Below are 27,480 nucleotides of genomic sequence, written 5' to 3' on the forward strand. Positions count from 1 at the left end.
TGGTCCAACTCATCCAGTGTGACTGACAGTGCAGTCACTCAGTCAAGCTGAAGGTTGAGATTGGGAGTACCCAAGCAGATGCCCCTTTTGCAGCAGCCTGCAGCTGGACTGGGTTAAGGTGTTAATCAACAGGGATGTGCTCGTGTTTTCTGGGTATCTTCTAGTTCATTGGAAATTGTGTGGGTGTGGTATTTGAGAAAATATTTTATTGTAGATAATGCTTCAATAGAAATACGAGCTATAATCCACTTTTTTCTTTAAAGTATGGTAAATCTGTTGTGAGGAGAACTCTGTAATTACTACTCTTTGCCCCATATTATATATCGAGTCAGTAGAATAATGCAGTGAGGCTTCTTGCCTATACGTATCCTGGGTTTATGCTACTTAAAGCTTTAAATAATCAAATGTTAACGAATCTCCTATGACACTTTCATCCACCCTTTAGAGAAGGTTGTTTGTAACCTATGGTTTTTGATAACGTTTCCTATTATTTCCTCTGAAGTGCTTGGGGCCTGCTGTTCTGTTAGGCGTAGGCCATTTAAACATGAAGGCTGGGAGACTACTGTGATGATGTGCTGGGGCTGGGCAGCTTATTAGATATTACTTACTACTTACTGACAGCAACGAGACCCACTGCAAGATGGTGTTTTCTGAAAAGAAAACTGCTACTTTCAAGGATTTTTCTAACAGCATTTTCTGAATGGTTAGCTGACGAATGATTTTTAAAAGATGTTTTATAGTCTGTAGTACCTGAGAAGGGAAGTCATCAATACTTTATGCACTGTAGATCAAGAATGGTAAGAATACTGTTTAATGATTTGGAAAGGATTTGATTTGGCACTTTTCTATGTTTTTGTTTTGTTCCCCCCATCCACCTAATCTGACTTGCTGGTTTGGCACTTTTGTTTCCTCAGGGGAAAGCTATGTATGTGGTTCCATAGAACCTTTCAAGAAACTGGAGTACACGAAGAATGTAAACCCAAACTGGTCAGTGAATGTTAAGACAACTTCCACTTCCCGTTCAGTGCCGTCTCTTGCCACTGCTAAAGGAGGTACTCCAGATGCAAAAGAGAATAAGGATTTCATTAGGCCTAAACTAGTCACTATCATCAGGAGCGGAGTGAAACCACGTAAAGCAGTCCGGATTCTGCTCAACAAGAAGACAGCACATTCATTTGAACAGGTTCTTACTGATATAACTGATGCCATCAAGCTGGATTCAGGGGTGGTTAAACGCTTATACACACTAGATGGAAAACAGGTAAGAATTTTCATGGTGATCATTCTCAGCATGAAGAAAACACAATTTTCCAAAAAGAAAAGAATAGTACATTAGGAAAAATTACTTTTCTCTAGAACATAAAACCAGGCCTTGAACTTCTTATCGTGTACTTAAGATCTGTGAGCAGTTCAGGAACATACCATGAAGCATTACTTGACCTCAGTGATGGTCTTGCCATTTATGATAAATAATAGCTCTAAATCTGTCAGTCAAAAGTGTGATGTGGTTTTTGGCTCTGCATGCCGGAAACATAGGATGAAGGATGTAATTTTAGAGCTTATTCTATTAACTTGTTTCAGCTTTTTCTTGCAGCAGCTTTGTGAGTCATTGTACTTGCCTTTCAATAAACTGTAAGAACAAACAGTGAGGACACATTCCACCATGATAAATGCAGGACTACTGCTGTCCAGAGTGACCAAATGATGAATCTTACTGCAGCTAGAATGGACTATGAAGAAGGTGCAAGCTTAGAAAATTACTAAGCTTTTTCCCTTTTGCAGGAAAACAGGTAGGGTTATATGTGGTGCCCATGTTTATTGAGGAGTCTCTTGTAGGTGACATGTTATTTCTTCTATGAAATACCTTCAAGCAGTGTCTCTTTTTTTGCTGACTTACTAAATGGCAGTAGGGTGAGATTTTTGAGAGACTTCTTATTGAACTTGGGGATGAAGGGACAAGAACAAATATTACAGGGTAATCCTACTTCTTTTTTGTCTTTCACTTTATTTGTAATTCATCTACGGACATGTATTAATTATAGCAAAACTGCAGAAGCTGTTAACCTGGTGAAGGGCAAGACTAATTTCAGCATGACCTGAATTGATTTAGAGCAATGGTGACTCTAGAGAAATACGGCAGATACTTGCATTTACATATGTAACTTCTTAAACTGAAGAAATGATAGACGTATAAAATGTGGGTAGAAAGATGAGTGAACAGTCTCCCTGAGAAGCTAGAAGCTGCTAAAGACCAAGCTTTCTGCTGTAATACAGCTGTGTGTTACAAATTCTAGGCTCCATGATTCACAGATACACAACTAACAATGTAGCTGTCAGGAGATGCTGCAAAATAAGCTTGATATAGGTAAATACACAGTCAGCTAGATCTAGTGGTGATCCTAACATGTCTGCAGTTTTGGGGATAATACGCCGGCGTAGCTCTGGCAACAGCTACAGCAATATCCTCTGATCTCAGAGAGGACTGGTTAATGGTCAAGCTGCTTATTCAGAGCACTGGTTCAAGTCAGGGCCAAGTCTGGCTTGACCAGAAGTCCCTTCCATCTGCTGTTTTCTATCAGTAACCTCTGACACCAGTTACAGACAGTAGCTCAGTTCCTGATGACTGCATACATGCCTGTAATGACCCCATTACAGGGTGATTACAGTGTCACTTTGTTGGGAACTTTGACTTGGAGCAAAAATATGGATGTGAAGTTCCTTTTGCCTGCAGTAAAGGTAAAGTGTGTGTCTGGGGAAACTCTCGACTTCTGTCCTGCTTACCTTACCTCATGTTCCAGGGAGCACTAAGGCTAGTAAATCTGGGGAAGGAGTTGGGATTTTAAAGCTGCAGAGATCAGTGGTGGTCTCTGCTGTGACCTTGACAGAAGATCTTGAGTGACTATTCCAGTTCCTGTAAACCCTCTCAATAAAAAGGGATGGATATGTGTTTTGTAATGTATGTGTAAATAAACTTGTAGTTTAGCTATCAAGAAGTGCAGCCTGGAAGGATGTCGATGTGGCCTGTTGTCTCCTGGATAATGTGCTCACTTTTTGTTTTTTAATATGCCAGACTCTTCTCTAATGGCTGTGCTTAAAACAAAAAAAATACCTTTAGACTTTTACACCTGTTTCAGAGCTCTAATGGCTGGAAGTCAATAGTACTGTCATACTACTGGGGGGAAAGGGAAGACTAGGTTTTCCTGACCCTGATGCTGTCAGGAAAAATTCATGCTGTTCAGCTGAATTCTTTGTTAAAGTCATGGGGTTTGAGATGATCTTAAATCAGTGGTGTGCTGGGGCCTTGTATCTTGAAACTCTTGTGTCTAAAGGCTTTCCCAGGAGACTGGTGTCTCCACATGTATTCATTCCTTCCCTTTCTGGCTGTTCAATTGCAAGTGCATAGCTGGCTGCCTAAACCTCCTGGTAAGGGCAGGATTTGGGGGAAGGTGTGTGTCCTGCCAGTGTAATGGAGACTTTAGTCACTGCCACATACAAAGCAGCTTTGTTAGCAGAAAGGGAAATGAATGATCCTGTGCTCAGCAGGAGCAGCCTGGTCCTCACCCTTGTGTGGGGAAGTCATTGATTTCCTGTACTGCAAGGCAGTTGCTGCTCCATTTTTCTCTGCCAAAAGCCTGATCTCCCAGATGGTGTTGGGGGCTCAATGATGGATTTCTTTATTGCTAAACTCAAGCTGTGAATGATTACAGGGAGGAAATCTACGGTAAATCCAAAATTTTTCCAGTAGTGTTTATTGTTGGGAACTTCTACTGTGACTCCTGTTGGAGCTGGAAGATTCTGGAAAAGCCTGTGTTTGGTGGTTAAATCTAACAAATCTGTGATTAAATCTTTCATTGCTAACTTAAAAAGCAATAAAATCTTAAAGCTCTGAGCCAAGACAAGTAATTTACTGTAAGAATAAGAGAATAAAGCTCTCCTAGGATTATTCTTTGGGAATGTAACTTGGTAAGATGCTATTCTGTACAGTCATCTCTTGAGAGTTATTTTGACGCCAACACTGGAATTGCCTATCCCTGGCAAAAACTGACATGAGTCCCATATCTTGTTAGTGCAGATGGGCAATGAGGTATGTATACTGTTGTTGGGTACTATCGTTAGATGCCTCAGGCTAATCAGAAGAGAGTAGTAGGAGTCAGAGTCTTCACCGGGCATCTGAGTCAAATGGTTGTCCCATACTGACACTAAACATTGAGTAATTGAGCTTAAATTCTCTCCCTCCAACAGCCTGGTTAGTTGTGATGTTTCGATTTGTATCTCTAAAAGACATTAATAAATGTTATGCTCAGTTAAAAGGAATTTAAACTGGCCTATGAAATTTGATGGCAATGTAGAAAGCTTGTCTGGATGAGCCAGGTAGTGCTTGGACAGTTGGTACCTGAGGAAAGTTATGATTTCCAGTATTAAGTAGGTGTTTATTTTGGATTTCATGCATTTAACTTAGTTTTGTTAAAATGTATTTCTCCTTGTTACAAACAAGGTGACTAGTGGTTTATTTGCATTTCCTTATAACTCATGGCAGTATAACTCCTGTCAGAATCCGTTTTTTGACTTAAACATTTCTGAAACTTTAGAATATAATTTAATTCGCGTGAAAAAGGGCACAACATACAAATGTAATCTGATTGTATAGCACATCGGTGGCCTGTATTTGGCATACTCTCACAGTTCAATTATTAATGATTCCTCAAAGCAGGATAGGTTTCATACTGTGTCTAGAATAGTATATGTGTATTTTTATGTTTGTACTCTGGAGGAAAAGAGAGATTCACTTCCCTGTAAGATACTGATGGATTTGAAGAGGATGGTGGGACTCTCAGAAGCATTTAACAGTCTTATGAGCTCAGGTCAAAATTAAAACCTATCTAGGAGGTCTTGAAGTGTTCTCCATGCCAACTTTGCTGTGTAAGTAAAATAAAAAGATAATGAGTAGGTTTAATGGCTGCCTGTAGGAATTCAGATCTTGAAGGCATGCACGTACTGTGAGCATTACTTATTTTTTTAGATTAAAAGGTTGTTTAAGTACATGAAAAGACATTTTTAGTATTGACCCTTAATATTCTCAGGTACTTGTGCAGAGAAGGAACACCTTCTCATAGCTGAAATATGTCTTGCTTTACTGTAACTGCACCATTTCAGCTTGGTTTTTAAACTTCCCTTAACACTTTTAGTTTGATGTGCATTAAAATATGGTTTTCTACAAGGCAGTGTGTGGACACACAATGCAAACATCAAAGGTGCAAGCTGCCCGTGGAGATAGAACCTGGTAGCTGCGTTGCAAGTTCAGTTCTCTGGTTTCTGTGTACTGATGAACTTCTAGAACAACACCAAAGACTGAAATGGGAGAATACTAATAAAGGTCACAGATAATAGCAACGTTGTGAAACAGTGCAATTTTTAGAAGTGTTATGGTGTGTGTATTTGTACAAAGTATTTACAATTTGCATGTTTAGACAAAGTTTGGACAAAAGTGCTTTATCACCTTGTGAGTCCTCCATTTGCCTTTGGAAGAGCAAACATCTGGTTTATAATGAGACCTACTTATTTGAACAGGTGGTTTGTTTAGCTTAACTAGATGCAATCATGCAAATTATTTTTTCATTCATGTGCTATGCCGTGGATTTGACTCCAGACAGCTAAGTGGTCAGTGGCTGACATACCAGAATAAAAGTCACTATCTGATATTTTTTTTTAAATATGTTATTTCAAATCAAATTACCTTTAGAAATATAAAATGCAGCTACTGTTACATAAAGACATACCTTACCGAAGTGTGTATGAGAGGTATAGAGTGGAATGGGAGCGAGTCCTGCAATAACCTTGCTTTAAGCCATAAAAATACCTCTTAAAAAAATGAGTCTGCAAGGAGAGGGTACATCACAGTGCTGGAAAGTTTGAATCTTCTTAATTGAGTGTAGTATGTTTTCATTTTTTATTGGAACCCCACTTTAAAGGAGGTATCTTATGATACAAACTCCCTTTCCTGTGGACTTCTGTCTTTGAAGGCACCTAAAATCTAATATCTTTAGTTTTTAGTAAGGAATTAATACTGTTCTTTTAAGAAAGTACACAAGAAAAAGAAAGCCACTGTTTGCACCTACACCTAAACTGAGCATGTGCTTTTTTTATTGCTTTGTTCTTAACAAATGGAAAACATTTGGTAATAATGTCTGTATTCTACAGTAAATTCTTGGCCAAATCTACCCTTTTGTAGGATGGATTAAAGATATCAAATGTCTTTTCTCTAGACCTGGATTATCCTTGGTACAGAAAAGCCTGCATGAAGCAAGGTAGGTATCATTCACTAAGAGACATCCTCTAACTTGATGTTTGTGTAGCGTATGTTATACAACAATCTAGACAAAATGAATGTTAAAGAAAATAAAATTTATGTGCAGCAAGTGACTCGTTTTCTATGTGCTCTGTAATTTTGATTCACATCAGCATTTGTAATCAGTTCCATTCTTAATATAGAAGGTGTGTTTAATTTTAAGAGTGACTGGCAGTGCATGTTCTTTTTATTTGTTCTTCAGTTGTAGTTACAATCCACTCTATGCATGCAACTTAAAATTATTCCTAGTTTGAAAAACATGGACAATAAGTGCTATTTTATCTTCTGTGTGACCTCTCTCGAGTGCAGTAACTTTAACTTCTCTCTTTTGTTGAAGGCTTTGGAGCTCCCTGCCAGCCACAGGCACACAGGGGTGATGTTGATTGACCAGAGAACCATCGTGAATTCTCTGTGAGATGTAGCTGTGCAGATGTTGACTAATTGGGAGCAAACATTAAGTAGGATGGCTTCTGTAGCTCACACAAAGCATTTTAACAGCGAAGCAACAGCTAGGGAAACTTGTGCTTATGTTTTTGAGGTGGTACTTAATATTGCACCTGGGGATCTGAAACCTACTGTGCACTGTACAAGCTGTTCCTTCCTAAAGGGCTTCTAATGCAGATTCTAGATGGCCATGTACCTCAGAAAATACCTGTGCTGCTTAATTTTAGACATGAAGTTTAGGGCCCTGTTTAGGATGTGCTGACAGACCACCATGTTATGTAGCTGTGAGAGACACTCTGCAAGAAGAAAGAACGTCTCTCCAGCTTTTGATGTACCTCACTTTCCTCTCCTTCCTGCCTGCAATATATTTAATAAAAAACCTTTTTTTTTTTTTTTCTCTGGGAGATACATCATTTCTGGCTTTGGTGTTTTGAAACTGATTTTGTGGAAGGACTTAGAAGATGAGGATTTTTCTCAATACTGGGGAAAAGACCCCTTCTTGAAGGCATGATAGACTGAAAAACAATAACAAATAAAATTGATGACTGAAAATTGCCTATCTCAGCAGGTGTTGATGGGCTCTGGGGGTCTTAGAAGTTTCTTATGATTCTAACTTGGAGAAGACGACTTCCATTACGAATTAGACTAGTAAGAAAAGCATCAAAATCTGGCTCAAAATCATTCAAAGACATGTTAGGGTAGACAGTTTGCTGGCAATTGGTATTTTCCTTGGTGACAGAGGAGAGCTGTAATAGGTCCTTCAACCCTTGTGACTCTGGGTAGGCTGTTTGGATATCATGTTATGACATTGACTAATAATTTTAATTGTTACTCAGATGAATTCTTCTGTAAAGGTGTCAACAGAAGCCCATTCCTAATCGAAAGCAGTGTGTTCATTCATTTGTCTAGGCTTGGTTCCTATTAAGCTGGGACTGACAACTGTGTTGCTCTGTCTCTAAAAGCGCTCTCACAATAGGAGTTTCCAGGGTTGCGAACTGGCATCCTTCAGGAACTGTAGTCTGACTGAAAATCAAGAAGACAAGATGCCATCTTCTGTGACTTTTAGATTGGCTTTTATGCTGTGCAAAAGAAAAGCTGTTATTAATTGAAAAACTTGAATATCTGCTTCACTATGCTGTAAATATCATGTAAGTTGATCTTACTGTCTTACAAGGAAATATAAGTTTATGTATAGTCAGAAGCCTTTTTTAAGGAAGAGTAATTTCCAGCTCAAAGGTGGAGTATCATATTTTGTAAGTGTGAGGAAGGGTGCCTCAGTGTTGAGGTTGGTGTGGTCATTCAGAACTATCAGGTACTAGAATAAGTGTCCTTTTCCTCTACATCTGGACTTTGCTTCACTGCTCTAAATGTACAATATAACTAAGAAGATCTTCTCATCCAGTTAAGTTCTGATTTGTGTATTGCTGAGTAGTGAAGGGAGTAGAGGAAAAACAAGTGGAAACATCCCCAATTATATGGTCTTGGTGGTGGTGGTTTTGGGTGTGGGTTTTTTTCCTTATTTGTTTGTCAAAAGAGGACTTGGAAAAGTGCTTGCAGATTTCTCTGATGTTGTATGACTAGTCTGTGGAGACAGGCATGAGATTAATGGCGATCATTGAAAAGAGTTTCCACTGCTCAATAACATATGGTCCTCAGGTGCCCTGTCAACAGCTGAAATGTTTTTGTGATGCTTTCAAATAGTACTCATCCTAAACTTTGTTCTGCTCCCCTGTCCTGTTAAGAAACTGTATTTCTTGGCTTTCAGTGAATGAGCTGAGCTCAATAGTTTGAAGTCTGTGTATTGTCAAACTGTCATGTTCACTGGGACAATTTTATTTTTACTCTCTGAAGCTGTTATTGTTAGCAATATTTTTTAGTCATTGGCATAAGTAAGTGTGGTGCGTGCATTTCCTTTCTGTGACGTGGTATGAGGTAGTGAGACTGTAAAAAAGGGTAATGAATCTTGCATTTGCTGGGTTGTATCCTTTCCTTCTAATAATAGTTTTTACAAGTTTAAGAATTTCCAGATATTTAGCAGAATTCTAAGCATCATCCAAAGAAAAAAACATTTTTCTCTCATGGTTTTTTGTAGCACATGTGTTTCTTTTATAAGAAATTAAATTATACTATTCTAAGGAACAATTCTTAGTATTGCATGAAACTTACTAGAATCTAATTATTTGCTTTTTAATTTAAGCACTTTAGTATAATTCTATTCTTGGATTGTTGGGCTTTGAATTTTTGCACAAATACTGGGAAAATCTTGGCAATCTCTTTTTTCAAAGTTAAGAAACTAAAAGCTGATAACTCTTCTTAATCAAACTCAAGTTTGAACAGTTCTCTGAGACTTAATGCAAGTATGTCCTTGATTACTTATTTCTTTCCACTTACAATTCTCTTCAGCACCTTTTTGCCAAGCTATTGTATAGAAGAAAATTCTTCCGTGAATGATGAATATTGAGAGGGCAAACTACATAAATATTCTGCCACTAGCCGTGTTTTTCTGTGAAATATAATCCTTTCATTTTTCTCTACCTATTTATAGGAACCAAGATTTTTAAAATATGACAAAAGGATGACAATATGATGGAGTTGATATTAGCAAAATAGTCCTAAAATTGTTGACAGTGGAGGAAATGGTAGCGACAGCCCAATTTTTGTACCTTGTTGTTCTAATTAAGCTTTTATGAACCCAATTTATTTTCTGAAAGTGCAGTCAACTGAAGCATCTTAACTTATTTTCAGTACTTTCCAGCTTCTTAAGCGATGCACTTTGCAGTCTTTTACAGTGTGAGCAGCAAGAAGCACACGTGTCTTTGTATATTCTACCTATTTGGTCTGGAATTGCCTCTTGTGCTTCTTTTTCTGTAGAAAGCAAGTCTAGGGCAATGACATACTTCTCATCAGGTTAATCGAGATGACTCCAGGTTTCTACCTCTAGAAGGATTCCTTCTTAAATGAACCCTGCTGTGTATAGAAGTTGGAGATGCAATTCCGTTTCCCTGCTCTGTGTGTCTGAGGATTTCTGCTGTGAATTTCAGTAGAAATGGGACTGAGACTTAGAGACTTAGCGGATGTTCAGGGCCAACAATGTTAAGTACTATTAAATCAGTGATGTACAGTGTATTCTGCCTCTTTACCCCTCCATTCCTCTTTAAGCTTGAAACCAATTTGTTCAATCCTGTAGGAAGTATTGGCTTAATCTCTTCTGAATCTATGCCCCCACTACTGTGTGCCAATTCATGGGGGCAGGATGTTCAGACTCAATCAGATTTAGGAAATAATACAATTACCAGTAGGTTAAAATATTTCCATTGTACTGAATGAAGACAGTAGTAGTCTGAAAATGGCTTAGATTTTTATAAATAAATCAACCTTTTTTGAGACTGCCTGATGTCACTGGTTAGTGGTATGTGACAAGGTGTATATCACATATAGTTTGTTCTTAAATTTTAAGTACCTTCTGTTACATTTAAAACAAACAAACATTTTAAGTAGGTCAGGCCACCTGCTACAAGGAGGTCTTTTTGCTCAAGAAGGCTACTGAGGAGGGAATCAGGCTTCTTCCATAGGACTGAATTCTTGAAGTCATAAACAGAAGAGCAAAGACGTCTCTGGGGACTCGAGGCATGCGGGACAGGGTATGGTACTTTACACATAGATAATTTCACACCCATCTGGTCATTGTTATGAGAGATAAGTGAGCTTAAGTTTAGAAAGTAAGACAGAAGACCATAGTATGCTCCCACTGGAACCAGCAAAGCATTATAGGGTTTTGAATTCAGAGTTGGATGTTACTGAAAATAAAACTCCTATTAAGCAGTTAAGGCTGATTGCCTCTCCCAAATCAGTTGTTCTGGTGGATTTGGTTTTCCATTAAACATTGAATCTCAGAAATTTCTTCTAAATAAAACTCCTCTGAGGTTTAGTAGTTTAAAACTGTAAGAGACATTTACTCATCGAGTGAGTGGAGAGTGAAATCTCGGTTTGAACTGCTTTTAATTATCTTTTTGGCTTGGTTTAAGCAATGATTTTCTCAAAGCTGCCAGACAGTAAGGGAAGATTGGGGGCATCTTGTGGAATAGACAGGGTAGAGTGCCTTTGATTAAAAGTGAGGGGAGACAGACGTTGCCTGAAATGCACATGCTGACTTTTTAAATAAAAGAATGTTTGCTGTTTAAAGTATCTTCACCTCCCTTCCCTTGCAGCCAGGTTATGCATCTGTTTTGCATTAATTTGAATTGTGAACTGCAGCTGCTGCTGAATAGCATGCGTCCAAAAGCTAAACCTTTAACACTTTATTCTAATTGTCCCTGAAATATCCTGCTGTCTCATGTTCCCTTTCTTGATTTCTTATCTGCCTCTGAATCCTGTGTCTGTTTCTGAAGGTGTTGTAGGAGACTCCTTCATTTTCTTTGAGTTTTTAACTATTCTTGCCTATTTCAGTATTATCTCCTTTTTCGATTTCTAGTTGCAACTCCTGTTCATTTAAAATCTAGCAAATTCTGACAAATGGTGCTTTCTGTGGAGTTCTCTGCGTGAAAACGTCTCCTGAGCACAACATCTAGATTCTATAGTCCAGCTCTTTTGTTCTGTTTGTATATCTTGTATGCTTATAATCAAGATTTCTTTAACCTTCTGCTATTTCTCCATGTATGAAATCTGTGTTTGGATCTTACGCCCACACGAAATCTGAGTTAAAGCTAATGCAAAATATGGTGCGTTTAAGTGACATACTTACATGCTCCTTGGAGAGGAAATAACTTTGAGAAGGAGGTGAGAGTAACGCGCATGTGTTGAGGGAAATGATCCTGGCATGCTAGACACCGATAATAAGAAACCTTGTCTTCACATGAGAATAAACTCATGCATGCCATAATTCTGTCTTGGCACTTAAGAATTAAAAGGTTAAAAATATAGAAGCTTATAATAATGAAAAAGTTCATATATGACATTGTTGATTCTGATCCAGAGTTGTCTATTTTCTGTGCACTTACTGCAGCCATACAAGCATGAATAGCGTCAATGCCCCTGTGTGGGTATGATGGTAGTAGCAGAGTTTACACCTAAGCAGCTGGGTTTAGGGTGAGAGCACCTGGGATGCAGAAAGGCACTCTGTTATTTCCTATTGTCTGGGTAGCCCATTTTTGCTATCTGAAATGCTATTGTATTTCTAGTCTATTATTCTTGCTACTTAAAAATACCTCCTGTGCTTCAGCACATTCAATTTTCTATGTATTTGTGAAAAAGAAGACGGCTTACAGGCTTTAAGGAAAAAAATGATATTTGGATGTGTCAGTTTCTAAACGAGAACGCATCTGTTTTGGGGCAGATTGAGGAGCATTGCAAATACTCTGGAGGGATCTGTTTAAATAGAGTGTGATCTTGATGAATTGGGAACACGGACTGCAATCAGTGTAAAATTTAATAAGGCAAATATGAAGCAGTTATGTAGGAAAGAATAATGAAATGGCCTATCAGAAATAGAGGAACAGTAACCAGATGAGAGTGCAGTAAACATGATTATGATACGTGAAGGTTTTTAATGCAAGAAGTGTTGGATATTTCACTGCTATAAGATGGTGGAAAAACATATGTATGTAGGAGAATGAGACTTAAAAGTAAAAAGTGTTTAGTAGTTGTGCAGTTGATTAGGATCTTTGTGAAAGCAGTTGCTGACATCTGCTTTTTACATCAGGGATAAGCAAACTAAAATTTCTGTACCTTATGTAAAGACAATTGGACTAATATTAGTATTGATTGCTCTCAGTAGGGTGAGCAAAGGTTGAGAGCGACATAGGGATGAAGGGAAGGGGGATAAGGGGATGAAACAGGAAGAACAGGGCTATTCTAGCTGGTTGAGAATGAGGAACACTGGATACTTGAACTTTTAACTTCTTATGGTTAAATTTAGCAACAAATAAACTTGAGATGAACATTCAGCATCTGTAGTATGGACATGCCACGCAACTAAGTAAAGTATCCCTGGGGCTCCATTTCTGTAACACAAGATTTAAAAGGAAATAAAACCTTTTATAGTCATGGATAAGTATTCCCGTAGTTAATAAAATGTCTGACATTTTCAGTTAAAATATTTGTAAAAATGAATATACTTGCCCAATAACTTTTGTTTTTGACAAAAGCTATTCAGTTGAATTTTTTTAAATCAGACAGTTTCATTAAGGCATGAGCAATAAATAATGCTATGAAACTAAAATTAATTTTAAAACATCTAGTAAATTTTAAACGTGGGACTGAAGGAGCAAATGGGTAAAGACATATAGGAGTCATTATAGATGAATAGCATTTGTAGGAAAAACACCTTCCTGAAAACTTTCAACCAAAATTATATTGCAGCTTTATTTAAATCTCATTTAAACAGTGGTATTTAAATGTGGGGTCCCGGTTGGTTGTTTATGGGGGGAGAGAGGTGATGAGAACGAAAGGATGAGACTTTCCTTTCTCTGGCAAGTCTTCAACGACACTGTAGGAGGAGTAGCTTTCAAATGTGGCATCCCCATAAAAAAATGAACCCTTCTATCTGCAGATGGAGGAGGGCTGTCCTAGAAAAGAAAATTAAGCTCTAGTTTCTCTTGTGCTGAGTCCAAGTGAATGCCAGTCATCTTTCACAGCATACAGTAGGAACTGCTCTCTTAAATGTTACAGAAGGAGGGGGAGAGGAACAAGTGAATGTCACATTGTACCTCTGTAGGAAGAGGACAGCTTTAACAGTGCTGCTTCTTTTATAGGCAAATAATCAGAAGGATCACTGAAATAGGAGGCGGGTGCTCTGAAAAATGACCTATATTGTGGCTATACTGATTGAAGCTCTTCCCCTGCCCGGGGGAGGAGCTGGAAGCAGTGGTGAAGTTCTCCTTTGCCTTTACTTTCAAACTGTGGCATCTTGTCCTACTGCAGCATTTGAACAGGAACGTTATGATGTTATGCAGTCATCAAGCTTACCTTTTTTTTTTTTTTTTTTAAAAGCAGCCTGTCATGACTTAACATGAATCCTGAAATGACAGGCAGCCTTACAGGTCCAAATTTTCTTCCCCAAAAGAACTGAGGTAGAGTGTGTGGGAAGTTTTTTTATCGCAAATCAATGGTAGTCTGTCTGTACAGTAAGTGTTTCCATTCACTGGGAACAAAGCCTCACCAAAAAAGTGTACCAACTTTTCTTAGTTTTTATTCTGTATTATTTTAGATTACTCCCTGGAAATAAGTCTTTACACGTGGTACAAAAAACTCCAAGCAGATTAGAGAAGGTGACAAGTAATTTTCAGCTTGTCAGGTAGAGCTAGAACAGTTTTCCAAAGTGCAGTGGGTGTATGCTGCATTAGAAAGAACAAAGACACTGCTTCTGCCTGCAGTCCTAATCAAGGTTAGGCAGAAGATGCTGGATAACAGTTAAATGGGAAGCTTATGCAAAATAAGATGAAGACATTTTGCCTTTAGTAAGGTGTACATAATTCCTTTTTAAATTAGTATTTAATCTCAATCACTTAAAGATGTAGAGGCTGATTATTTGGCAGCGGACATGAAGATGAGCATGAGACTGGATAATCTGCCCTCTGTGAGGGGAGATAGAGACAGAAGTTGAGGGGACAATATAAAGTTATCATGGATGATGCCGGTACATTGGAATGGTGAGGCTAAACACAGCACAGAAGGAACAGCAAGGAGTGAGGAGTTTGTAGAAAACAGCGCAGAGCTACTGAAGAGACATGAAAAGATCACTCACCCCCTTTACACAGGAGCTTGTCTTACATGTAGGTCAGGAAAAGGAACTGATTTACAATCCCGTGAGACTCTTACAGGAGCCCTGGGAGTAGAAGGGTTATTTGTAGGCGCTGCAGAGGGAGAAGCACCTGTGTCCTGGTGAATTCCAAATAATGCATCCCAAAGAAGGAAGAGAGGGACCCTAGAAGGGTAGATGCTCCTTCATTTCCAAAAACATAAGTTATTTAGAATCTTCTGCCATCTACATAACCTGTGGTGTATCCAAGTATTTGTGTTTGATCTTTAGCAAGTCTGAAACAATGTAATTGCAGACTTATCTCAAGAGTTAATTTGGTGAAGCTGTAGCTGAAGTGAAGTAAGAGCTTTTTGAATAAAAATTTCAGCAGACAAAAGACTTAGTAGCCTAACTTTGTTTCGTCTTGTTAGTGAAGCCATAATTTGGAGTTTTCTTCCCTTTAGGCAGCTCTTTTCTGTATTACTTTAAAATCTTCTGTAGGTTTCATGTTCTCAAACTTCCTTTCTCAGAAAAGATTTAAGTGCTGTGAATAATACTGTTCTGAGTCAACTGGCTACTGCTAACAAGTTCCATGTATTGTGACACATCCTTTAGAACAATAAAATAAATTAGCCTGGGGTTTTTGGTAGTGGTCTCATTCATAAAATTTCATACCTTGTGAAAACTCTCTTCAGACATCGTATTTCTTTCACTTGCTTCTAAGTTATCCTATGGAGGAGAAGCAAGACCATCAGCTACTTACCAACATTGCATAGCAGCTGGGCAGACCGTACTGTTCCTAGTTTTCTCCCTTCCTATAGGGAAGATGATGGGTGGGGAGGCAAAGGGGATGTTGGTTTGGGGGTGTTTTTTCCTTCCCCCAATAACTGTAAAGTGAATTCCTGAATGAGGATACGATCAATCTACATCTAAAAGAGAGGATTTTTTTGTTTTTTTTTTGCTTTCTGTTATGACCTTGCATAATTCAGATTTCATTAATTCAGAGTTGCCTGCATAAAACTTTGCTACTCAGTAATTTGCCCATCTAATCTGGGAAGGGCAGGCTGGAGTTCTTGTGTGTGGCTATGTACGCATACACCCACAATCCAGTGCTCACATCTTTTTTTCAGGTGGATTTTCACCCTACATCTCCCTGCCTCTTGTTTGTGTGACTCTTCTTCACAGCTTTGTGAAGTTTGGTGCTGCTAGGAACTAGTACTGAGCAAAGTCTTCCTGGATTAGTCCTTAACTATGGCAGCTGGCTTTATAAGGGAATAGTTTTCATATATGGGATAGCATATACAGCTGTCTTTGGAGAGGAAAGTGTTACTAGAAAGTTTGGGGTGGTTTGTCCCTGATCTTTCTCCATCACATATAAATGCAAATAATCTGCCACTTGCTTCAAAATATTTGTTAAAATCTTTTCCGGCTGTGGAAAAAATTGTTACCAACAGAGTCATTATTTTAAGGCTGCTGCTGATCTTTAGAGCTATTGAAACGTGTTGCTTTCCTATAAAAATGTGAAAGTCCTTACTTTCAGAAGTACTAGGGAAATGTTTGTTATTGCTTATGTTTCAGAATGACAAAGGATCCTTAATCCAATGGATGTTTTAGGATGAGGAATGAAGGAACTGTTAAAATAAGCAATAAACTGCATATTCTTGATTTAACATATATCACAACAGCTACCTTGTTCCAGGAAGTTAATAATTTAATGACAAATTTGAGTTCTGATGTTTTCTGTGGATAAACTGAATTCATGTAGGCAGTGAAGAATGGATTTGTCACTCACCGTTCTGAAAATGTCTTCAAAGTATAATGCTGTCAGATGGTGGAGTTTTATTGACTGACTTCCTGAGATTGAGGAAAGTTCAAGAAGACTTGTGACTGGACCGTGTCTTCAGCAGAAGAGAATTAGGACTGCCTAGTGCCAAGTGTATCTTTGCCTGTCTCTTTGAAGGGCAGCGAATGTGCAATGATGTATTTAAGTGAAATGACTTAACAGTTGACATGCTAATAAAAACTTCTTACGCTTTGGGATATGGTCTGTAAAGAGAGAAGAATGTGTGCCACCCACTGTTTTTGGCTGTTTACTAAGGTGACAGTGCCTCTAACTCTTCTAAGGCATCTGAATAGCCAAATAGTTGAAGTATGAAACCACTTCTGAGATAGCTGGCTAAGTTTCTTACATTTCTGTCGAATGAATGTAGTCTGCATTCACAGATCTTCTGCTGTTCAGTGTCCAGTTAAAAGAACTCAAATTCCTCATGTCTTGTTTTATATTCCTGAGTTTCTCTAAGGCTAACACAAAAGTTACTGGAGCTCTGTTAGAGCTCCATGGTAGAGAGAACTTCACAGGCAATGTTTGGTACACCAACCCTTCAAGCTATAGAGGTTAAATTTTAACCTCTACTTTTAAAACTCTCTGGAAAAGCTGTAAACAGTAGTACTTGTCAGTTTGTTAGGGTGAGTCTGTCTGTGGTGGGAAATAGGCTGTTGGTAGGTGATGTAATACACTGGAGAAACTTCTTACAAGCACCCTATAACAGAAATTATTTCACTATTGCATTAAAATTAATAGAATCTGTGCAGAATTTGTTTGTTTACATAGCAAGTAAAGTGTTAAACTAAGGGAACTCAGGGAATTGTTTAGTTGGGATGTATTTTTTTTCCTTTTATAATTCACAGTAACTGATTGATGTGCAGCATTTCTCCAGAGCAGCTGCTTTACTTTAGTTCCACTGGGTTTTACACACCTGACAACCTTGGTGTTAATCACCAGTGAGAATACTGGTTTTCACAGTTCATTGGAACAGCTGAGGATGAGTACAGTTGTATGACTGATTTCCAGAAAGCATCAAGAGGATGCATTTTCTTTTAAAATTGCTGATGTCTTCAGTTCCGGTCTAGTTTTCCATGGAAATAAAGTGTATGGACTATTTATTTCAGTCCTTGCCTAATACGTTTTGAACCTATGGGTCTGCTTAAGTCAAACTTGAAAGAGCAATTTTGAAGCAGTGCCAATGACTTTATGGAATTTTATGGCTGAGTAAAACCAGGCTCAGATTGACACCCTTCGTGCTGCAAGTGGAGTTTTCTCCTTGTGGAGGTGAGGCAGCCAGAACTCTTGTCACTGATGCTGTGTCTGGCAGTAGCCAGCTGGACAGTAAACAAGTAGTTGGTGCCTAACCCTAACTCTGTGGAGGCATGATGGCGAATCGGAGAGTGCTGAGGTTAACGTGGCAGGAGCAGAATCCACCCGCGCCCGTTGGTGGGAACCTGCCACCAGAGTCTGTGCCTCTGAGCGAGTGCACTCGAGCTCTCTTCGTCTCCCTTTCTCTCGAGTCTATCATGCTGAGGAGTTAAGTTGCCTGGTTAGGCAGCTGCACATACTAGTTTTCTCTTTGAAGACAGGACTTGCTGTTATATTGGTTTCCTTTCCTGGGAAATGCAGCGTGTGGTGAGGTTTTTCCCCACCTTGTTCACTGGTAAAAATGTGTCCTTTGAGCGTGCTCTCCATGTGTGCACATACACAAAATGTAAATGTGTTAAAATGCATTCAGGGGATGGTTGTCCCTGGCATCTCTCTAATTACTAAAGAAGATAAAATATTTTCTGCTAATAAATATTTATTAAAGAAGAAGAAACTTGAATGTACGTTCCTTAACTCAGGTGAGCTGTGATTGTTCTGCTGTTTCACTATGTGAACACTTGCTTTATCCAGCTTGCAAATATTCTGGGCACATTCCTCGACAGTTGTTCTGTGCCTTTTTCCCTCAGCCTTCATCTTCCCTGAAAGAGAAAACACTGGCTGAAATGGGAAGTGTTCCTCTTCAACGGCGGTATAAATCTTCAGGTATATTTGCCAACTTGAACCGAAGGAGAAAGGGGCTATTTGCTGCTGATGCAAAGAAACATTAGCTCTCTGTAAACCTAATTTTACAGAAATTATGAAAATTACAAATAATAATTTAGTATTTTATGTATTTTTTTTTTAGATGGGAATGCTGTAGGGAGTAATACAGAACATGCCCACCCTATTTAGGGTTGCCTTTATAGTTGCTTTGTTTCAGAGTTTTTATAAATTAGTCTTTCCTGTTTCCGTGGCAACTCAGTTGTCTGCATCGGTTGCCAAGGAACAGCTTCTGCCACACAAAGGACAGGGACACTGCTACAGAGTGATTTCATTCTTGGCGGTAATAGGCAGTGGAAGCATAAGCTTGATATTCGATGGAGTATGGCCTCCATACTGACTGTTAGCAGGAACTTTTTTTTTTAATGTATAATTGAGGTGTTGGCTTCTCTCTTTAGTTCGGCCATCATAAACCTCCTGTTACATACAGCTGCAGGACTCCTGTGGAAAGGTGTCGTAGCTGCATATGCATAATCCATTGGAAAATGCATGTTTTCAGGATGGCTTAACCAACCATACAGTAAATGGTTCTAATCTGGTTTAAAAAAATTGTTTTTACAATGTAAGATAAGAAAGTCACAATTCGGTGATTTGTAGAGAGCAATTAGATGTTGTTGGTCTACATATCCCAGCAAAGATAGGATTAAAAGTGAGCACTATTAGGATCACTGTTGGACACATGGCTCTCTGGAACTCTAAAAGTATTTTCTTATTTGACCTCCAGTAAAAGTACAATCTGGATTCCCATCTGATCTTTCTTTTATGAAGCACAAACTGACACCTGTCATCATCTCGTCAGTTTTCTAAAATGAATGCAGATAGAGGAAGCATATTGTGAGTCATGATTCTGCGTTAGTGTAAAATTTTATTTTTGAGGCTGCCTTGCAGCCATCAGTTCTATGGCTGTGAATTTCCGAGTGCATGGTCTCAAAGTAGCTAAGGAATTAATTTGGAATTTTTTACAAAGTAATATACATATTTTCAAAGGAGAATATTAATTTGCTTTTTAGTTTTCTAAGTGGTAATCAGGACAAAATATTGTACATCACATGTAGACATACTAATAAACCCAGTTCTGTTTAAGTGAAAGAGTGAGAAAATTGGACTCTTCCTCAGAGGCTGATATAGACATGGAAATAGGGTTTTTTGATCTTATTATAGAATCTGTAGCTCAGATTCACTCTACCTCCTCTCATTGATTCTCTAATGAACGTGCCATTACTATACAGTGCTACTCATCAGTGGGTTTTGAGTCAATTAGTATTTGGAATAGCTGCAAGGAGGATGAAGTGAGTCTTGTATAAAACAGAGTAGTTCGGTACATGCAGAAATGCAGATACTCCTGTGAAAGAGAAAAGCTATTGCATAGTATTGTCTGCCCACAGGTATGTAAGGAAAGAGGCCAAGAATAGTTCTTTTCTCCTGTAGCTTAAATGCCAGGAGGAGTTTGCAATAGCAATGCAGCTTACAGAGTACAAGGAGGAGCTGAGTGATTAGAAATTCAATAGCATCTCTGGTCCTGACTTAGGCAAATGCTAAATTACCTGCAGCCACTTTGCTTTTGTAGGCACTGAGCAGGGCATAGTCTCTTAGGGTAAGTGTGTCCAAAAAGCGCAGTTACTACTTTCTAGTTTTTGGACACTTTTTAAAGCCCTTTGTCACCCTGCTTACGTGAACTGGCATGCCTGCAGGCGAACTCAGAGGAGTTCTTTTTGACTTAGCTTAGTTTAGAAATACTTTGGCCTTGGAAAATGGGAATTCGGTCTCTGAAGCAAGTCAGTGCCTCTGTGTGGTATTCCCAGCTTGATGGATTACTGAGTGAAGTGCACTTTTGTCTCTGACTGTTAGCACCTTTATTACTGATTTTATTATTTTTTCATTTCTAATATAAGTGGAGAAAGGCTCAAACCTTTCCTGTGTTGTAATAACAATAGTCTGTTGTTTCCTAGTGAGGATGTTTGTAAGGAAAGCTATTGTGCAGTCAGCACAGATAAACCTACTGGAAGTCAGCACGAGCAATAATTTGGTTTAGATCAATGTCTGAAATGCTAGATACCAGATTACAAATATTGTTTTGCACCTTAAGCAAATGAACTGCATTTTGCAGCTTAGGAATAAAGCAGTGGGTATGGTGGTGGTATTTCATAATGCAAAGTAGAGAGCCTTCAACCCCTTTTTGCTCCGAGTTAGCTGTAATCTGAAAGCTTTGAACAGAGAAGACAGAATGCACTGGAAAATGAAGGACCAACTTACCTACCTTTTAATGAATCCTAGAAATAGCAGTCTATTCTTTATACTTACTCTCTTTTTCAGATACTGTATTCCATGATACCAGCCCTACAATGTTCTTTTAAAAACCATTTGGGGATTATTAAATGGGGAACATTGAACTCTCTTTCTGTGTAATGCATTTACAATAATTTGCAGTTGCCCAAATAGCTTTACAAGTCACTCCAGGCATGATTTACTTAAAAATTATATGAATCAATTAGATACTAAAACATACTTAATGTAAAAGTTATAGCACAGACTGATAAAAGCCAGGCAACTAGATTAAGTATTTGATCTAATCTTGTCCTTTTGAACCAGCTGCAGGGCAGCACTCGGGCTGTAGGCTGAGTGTAGATGCTCTGGACTGTCTTCTAATCTCTGACCAGATAGGTTGATTGGTGAGAGCCTGTGATCACTGTTTAAAGATTTATTAAATAAAAATGTTTATTATAAATATCACTTAGAAGGGAGGAAAGGACACTGCAAGACAACTGAGCACTACTACCTGAGATATTATTAGACCTTTATTTAAATTAGATCAGTCATCCAGATTATATAGAACCTGGCCAAACTGGAGATTTTTTTTTTCCCCCCTCTTCTTATATAACAGACTTTAAAATCCTGATCTGATAGAGCAAATCCACACAAATGTTTTATGTGAAGTGCATGTCCTATATTCCATCTCCCTCTATCCTGCCAAAATAAAAAAACCTGCCAAATACACGCACGAATATAAATTTCTAAAGAGTTCCTTATTGTTGCTAGCTCCATAACAGCCAGAAAGAATGCATTCTAGAAGAGGGATTGAATGGGGAAACTCTTTACTGCCCAGTTTGGTGCAGCTTTGATGAGGTGGGGTTGCTCTGTAACTTGCTTACATTGCCTGGTGTGCGGGCATGGGCAGGGGCTGCTTCCCAGCCTGGCTGTGGCTCTGCAGCCGTCAGCACAAAAGCTGCATCAGCCAGTCCTGTCCTCTATATTCTCCCCAGCTTTTGGTACTGTCAAAATGCTCTTCTTGTTTTGATCCTGGGTTGAAGAGTTTGTTTGTGTTTAACAGTCCAAGTTTCTAATAATTCAGTCTTGTAGGAAGGAAGTGAATGATGGTTTTAAGGTGTTTGTACTGCCTAATGTAGCTTACTTAAACACATCCCAGTCTCAGCTAAAACCCACCCTCTTTTTACACTGCCTCCAAAGTGTGTGGAAAGAGAAAGAGACGCTAAATTTAACCATGACTATTTCACAGCACATCTTAAAATTCATAAAACTAAAGCTTAGCTACAGTCTGTGCCATGTGTTGGAGCTGGGCTGTGAGAAAATTGTGTGAGCATACTAATATTTCCTTAAGAAAGGAGTTGAGCTGACCAAGTAAATAACTTGCTGGAAATATCTTTGGATAGATTTCCCTGTAAGAGTAATTCAGAAGAATGTTATCACAGAATTGAGACTTTTCTGAAACATCACTAAGAACCAGCAGGTAACTTGGAATTTCCATTTAGTAAGTTGTCAGCAGCTGCTGTCTAAATAGAGATCTAAATAACGTAGTGTTGAAAGAAAGTTATTCTCATACTATATAGCTGTTGATTTCTTAAAGACATCGACACCAGCTGTGTGATACAGGGAAGTCTGTACACTTAACAGGTTGTTGACCCATTTTAGCCTTGAATCATTAGTCCAATCAAGCTTTGTGTTAGAAGAAGTTAAGGATATAATATTGGATTTACATACAACTACACAAAATGGCACTGAAAAAAGAGGTCCTGTTTTGTTCTGCTTCTGCAAAGGGGCTCTCCGCTTGAGGTTCTATACCCCTTCTTTAGTCACTGCCTGGCTCCACAGCTGCTCTGGTTTTAGGGAAACTGTTTTGTCTGTTCCTGGTTTTTTTTTCTCGGATTGCCCCTTCAAACCTTAGGTAAGCTTTGGTGGCAAAGTGCATAGAAGTGCAGAAGCTTCTGAGTTTCTGCATGGGTTGCTGAAAGTCACACGAGCTATCCTTAGATTTTTTTTTTATTTTATTTTTTTTTCTTTCTGAGTGTCTATTCTGTATGCTACCTTGTTATTTAAAGCTCTGCAAAGGTGTTTGAACTTCTTTAGGAATTCTATATAGAAGGACCCTCTCTAAGCTCCTTAAATCTAGCCTGCCCAAGGAATGCATGTAGCTAAGTGTTAGTCTTGCTGTTTTTACGTGTCAGATAGGGATGTTGATGTTCCTTTACCTGTTACTCATTTTCCTGCCATTTTACACAGCATCTAAAAGTCTGGTTGCATTAAGCTAGGCCTCTTATTCTGATTAACAGAGGCATTTGTAGTAAATTGGGATGCTCTTGGCAACATAAGGAACAGGAGGACATAAACTTATTTCCTTACTAAACTTGTAAACTTTTTGCCTGTGGGATGTTTGGTTTTTTTCCTATATATGTTGTGAGGCCTTAGTGTCACACAAGCTACATCTAATATTAGTGACATCTGAAATATGCATGGAAGTTCCCAGGGTTCAAAGTTGGCTTGGAGGGATTAAGTCTATTTTAGTTCAACTTTCAGGGTTTATTAAACCATATGTATGGAGAAAAAATCCACGGTAGGGTATCATACTGATACTGATGTGTTTAATCACCCAAGCTGGAACTTCTAGATTGCCCACAAACCTTCCAATTTGACTGCTGGAACAACAGATGATATTGATAGTATTCTTGCCCCCTTTGAAAGGGAGGAAAGAAGAGTCACAGTAATCACAAGATTTCAGAGATACTTGCTTTCTTTTGAACATGCACAGGCTTGACTATATTTTCACTGCAGTGGCAAGAGCCCATCCTGTGATTTGAAAGTGAAATTATATTTATTGTTCACAGCTGTTTTCAAAGGAAAATCTTGCAAGAAATGCATGTTTCAGGCAAAATTCACCCTTGTTTCTGAAGTTGATGGATTTTCTTTTTTTTTAATTGTGGTTTAAGATTTGGTGAGGAAGCTAGCCTGCTACACTGTGGCTCAGTTTGCTGAAGTTTAGCAGCAATAGGATGGCTCCAGGGGCTATGCTGGGCAGCCCGCATAGATGCGGCCGCTTGCTGCATCTCAGTAAGTGCAGCTGAAAGAGCTGAAGCCAGCTGCAGGCAGTTCTGGGGAGGGGAGAGCTTGGATTCCGTTCACCATCGGCAAATGGCAGCTTTGGAAGGGCAGCGTTGGCTTGGGCCGAGAAGCCCAGTGTCGAAGCGCAGTGAATGGCACGATGTTCTGAGCAAACTGAACATCCCTTGGCAAGGTGTCTGTCTCTGCCTCTGTTGTTCAGGGTAGTTGTCCTTAGAGGTTTTTTTGTATAGCTTCAGTGAGCTGAACTACATGGGTTATGTGTATCTCTTTAGAGTTTGGGCTGGATTTTTTTTATTTAGTTGATTAACGGTTTCTTGGTTGCTGCTATTAGAAAGGGGGAGCATTTTAATCTGTCGTTTTGTGTACTGAACATTAATCATCATGTTTCTGTGTTAAATCAATCAATTGTTTTGCCTGGGGAAGCTCTCTTTACAATAATTCAGCCTTGATTTGCCTTTGATCTATGCAGCAAACCATAGTGCTTCTCTTGATTGCTTTTTTGTGATCGCTGTACAGTATTTTGAGAATTCTTCTCCTGTGAATCATTATTTGGCAGGTACATGGAGAACTGCAGGATCTAGCTGAAAAATGACAACTTTTCCACATCCTGCTGATCTTGGCCATATTGCAGAACAGTGGTGGTCTCTCGTACTTATGACTGTAGAGTCTTGTGTCATATCTTAGACCAGCTTTTAATCTCGGTTTTGGGCTTATTGTCAGAAAAAATATTTGGATTGAATAACATGTCTGTGCAATGTATTAACGTATAATATCTCTCGTTATAATGCTCCTCAGGTACAATTCCAGGACAAGAAGCTGTTTATTTTATCATGGCTACTTTCTCAGCAAACTAGTAACTATATCAGTCTCTTTATTCCAGGCACCTGAAAATGAAAGACCAAATGATCACTATCAGCTTACAAACTGGTATGCTTGTTTTAAGAATAAATTAAAAAAAAAAAAAAGAAGAAACTTCCACTTCCTTCCCCTGCCTTTTTTTCCCCACCAGATGCTCTTCCAGACTTTCAGCTGGGGATAGTTAACAGTTCCCTGGTACCACACACTGTATGCTGAAATCTAAATTGAACAAGTATTACATAATCGCCTGAACCCAGAAGTGGGCACTTTAGGGACATTACGAAATATTGCATGATTCCTGATTAAAATTGTGCTTTGGCGAGGAGTAAGATTCCCCTAAATCCAAGGCAGGATTATGATATGGAAAACAAAGCAGCCTGCACGTGCAGTGCAAAGATGAAAACCATATGTAATACTGCAGTGCCTTAAAACAATTGTAAGTGAGAACATGTGAGACTGCAGTAGAGTTTAAAATGTGTGTAAGTAAACATGGTGTGTTCTTCCCTCTCCTGCTGGTAGATTACCCCTTGATGCAATTTCAATTCATAAAGCAATTTGCAGTTTTACAAGGTTTCTTTGTTCCGCAGCCCAAATAATTATTTTCTTTTGACTTTATTTCTAAGCTTATCTCCTCTTCCCAGGACTCTCTAAAATTTTGCTCTAGAGCGAGAAAGTTAGTGTCCAGTCAGAAACAAACTACTGGAGATTCTAGAGGTCTTTGAAACAATAACTTTAGGATAGACCAGAAGCAAACAGTAATCGGGCAACACAGTGTTTGCAAACAGATTTAGTGGCAAATGCAGGAGATGTCAAACCTTCTAACTAGTGGCCCATAAACTAATGGTTACGCTTCTCTGCTGAGAGGCAGTGTGGAATTTGTGAGACTCCTGCAGCTACTTTTCAGAAACATACCTACACCCTTGGCAAGATTTTTAAAGGTGTTTATATGTACTTAGCTGCCTGCCGCTACTGTTCATCAGAAAGCCCTAATAGATGCTTAACAGCATCATTAGCCACCTAAATCATAGAATCATAGTATAACTTGGGTTGGAAGGGACCTTTAAAGGTCATCTAGTCGAAACACCCTGCAATAAGTAGGGACATCTTCAGCTAGAACAGGTTGCTTAGAGCCCTGTCCAACCTGACCTTGAATGCCTCCAATGATGGGCACCCAGAACTTGTCTGTGTAACCTGTTCCAGTAGTTCACCACTCTCACTGTAAAAAAATTTCTTCCTTGTGTCCAATCTAAACCTACCATCTTTCAGTTTAAATCTGTTGCCCCTCATCCTATCGCAACAGGCACTGCTAAAAAGTCTGTCCCCATCTTTCTTATAAGCCCCCTTTAAGTACCGGAAGGCTGCAATAGGTCTTCCCAGAGAAGTCTTCCCCACTCTCTCAGCCTGTCCTCACAGGAGAGGTGTTCCATCCCTCGGATCATTTTCGAGTCCCTCCTCTGGACCTGCTCCAACAGGTCTGTGACTTTCCTGTGTTAAGGGCTCCAGAACTGTATGCAGAACTCCAGATGGGGTCTCACTTCCCTCTACCTGCTGGCCACACTCCTTTGGATGCAGCCAGGATACGGCTGGCCTTTAGGGCTGCGAGCGCACCTTGCTGGCTCCTGTCCAGCTTTTCATCCACCAATACCCCCAACTCCTTCTTGGCAGGGCTGCTCTCAATCCCTTCATCCCCTTATCCCTTAAATGCCTTTTAAGCTGTTGGTCTTTGCCAGAAGGTTCACAAACTTTGCTGGCATGGGTCTTTTAAACTTAGTTCTAGTGCTCAGGTTTCTCAGCCTGTGCTAAGACAGGTAATGTCAGGTAGAAAGAATGTCTAAGCAAAATCAGACACATTTTTAGGAACTATGTGATGTGTTTTTTCAGAGTGTACTTCACAGAGAAACTTGTGCAAGTACAGGATCTGCAAGTCTCAAAAGAAACTGTCAAATTGTTTCAGTGAGCCATGTAAAGGCTCCCCTTCACAGAAGCAAGTATGGAAAGCCAGCAAGAAGATGGACTGGCCTTGGAGTTTCTGTTCAGTTTCTGGTTCAAACATTGTGAATGAATGACAGTACATTCATCACACTTGATTTTTGTAATACAGACAGGGGCCATCTCTAACCTTCTGTGTAACATTCTGATCATAGCAAGTGAATTCCAATCTTAGCAGCAACCTAATATAGTAAAAATAGGAGATTTTTCAAAAAACAACCCATAGGGCTGAGCAGTAGAAGCTCCTCAATGCAAAGGCAACTAGGGTAGACACTTGACTTCATGGCAGCTTCTCGGTTTCTACCTAGCAATTGCTGGAATAACCCAGTGTCTTCTCTCCTAAATTTTGGCATCTCAGCTCTGCTGCTTACCTTCCCAGCCTTCCTGCACAGCCTCAACTGAAGGACTGCATGGGCACTGCAGACTCTACTAGACAGATGCCTCAGCATTTAGGAGAGGATGTAGATTGTCTTAAGCAATGAATCACTTTTTATTTTTTCCAACATGCATTAAGATTTATAATCCATTCCTAACTGTGACCATTTACAAAGCAACACATAATTTGATCATTTGCAGAGAGGTTTGCTGGAGAAACTTTTTTTTAATGCAGGACACAAAGGATAACAAGAAGGGATTCTACAAGTATGGTAGTTGCAAGATGAAGTTCAGGGAAAATGGAGTGTTGTTCAAGGATGGAGGAAGGCAGACCAATGACAGCTAATGCACAAAAGGCTGAAGTACCCTTCTGCTCCCCCATCAGACTTTCTAGGCAAAGCTTCTTTTCTAGCAAACTGGTTTGAGAGGGAGAAAAGCAGCCAATGGTTGGGGAGCAAAAATGTAGTG

General features: G+C 39.1%; 1 protein-coding gene across 2 annotated transcripts in view; it reads left to right on the forward strand.

Annotated features, from left to right (window-relative positions):
* DCLK1 (doublecortin like kinase 1) overlaps window positions 1–27,480 on the forward strand; it is a gene marked incomplete at its 3' end in the record, with an annotated part of 248,547 nt that overhangs the window by 12,233 nt on the left and 208,834 nt on the right. For both annotated transcript variants that reach the window (XM_082013947.1, XM_082013948.1), the window contains exon 2: window positions 915–1,261. In XM_082013947.1, the coding sequence (XP_081870073.1) occupies window positions 915–1,261 (347 nt within the window). The remainder of the gene's footprint in view (window positions 1–914; window positions 1,262–27,480) is intronic.

The sequence above is a fragment of the Phaethon aethereus genome (genome assembly GCF_964289735.1).
Source record: "Phaethon aethereus genome assembly, chromosome: 1".
Classification (NCBI taxonomy): domain Eukaryota; kingdom Metazoa; phylum Chordata; class Aves; order Phaethontiformes; family Phaethontidae; genus Phaethon; species Phaethon aethereus.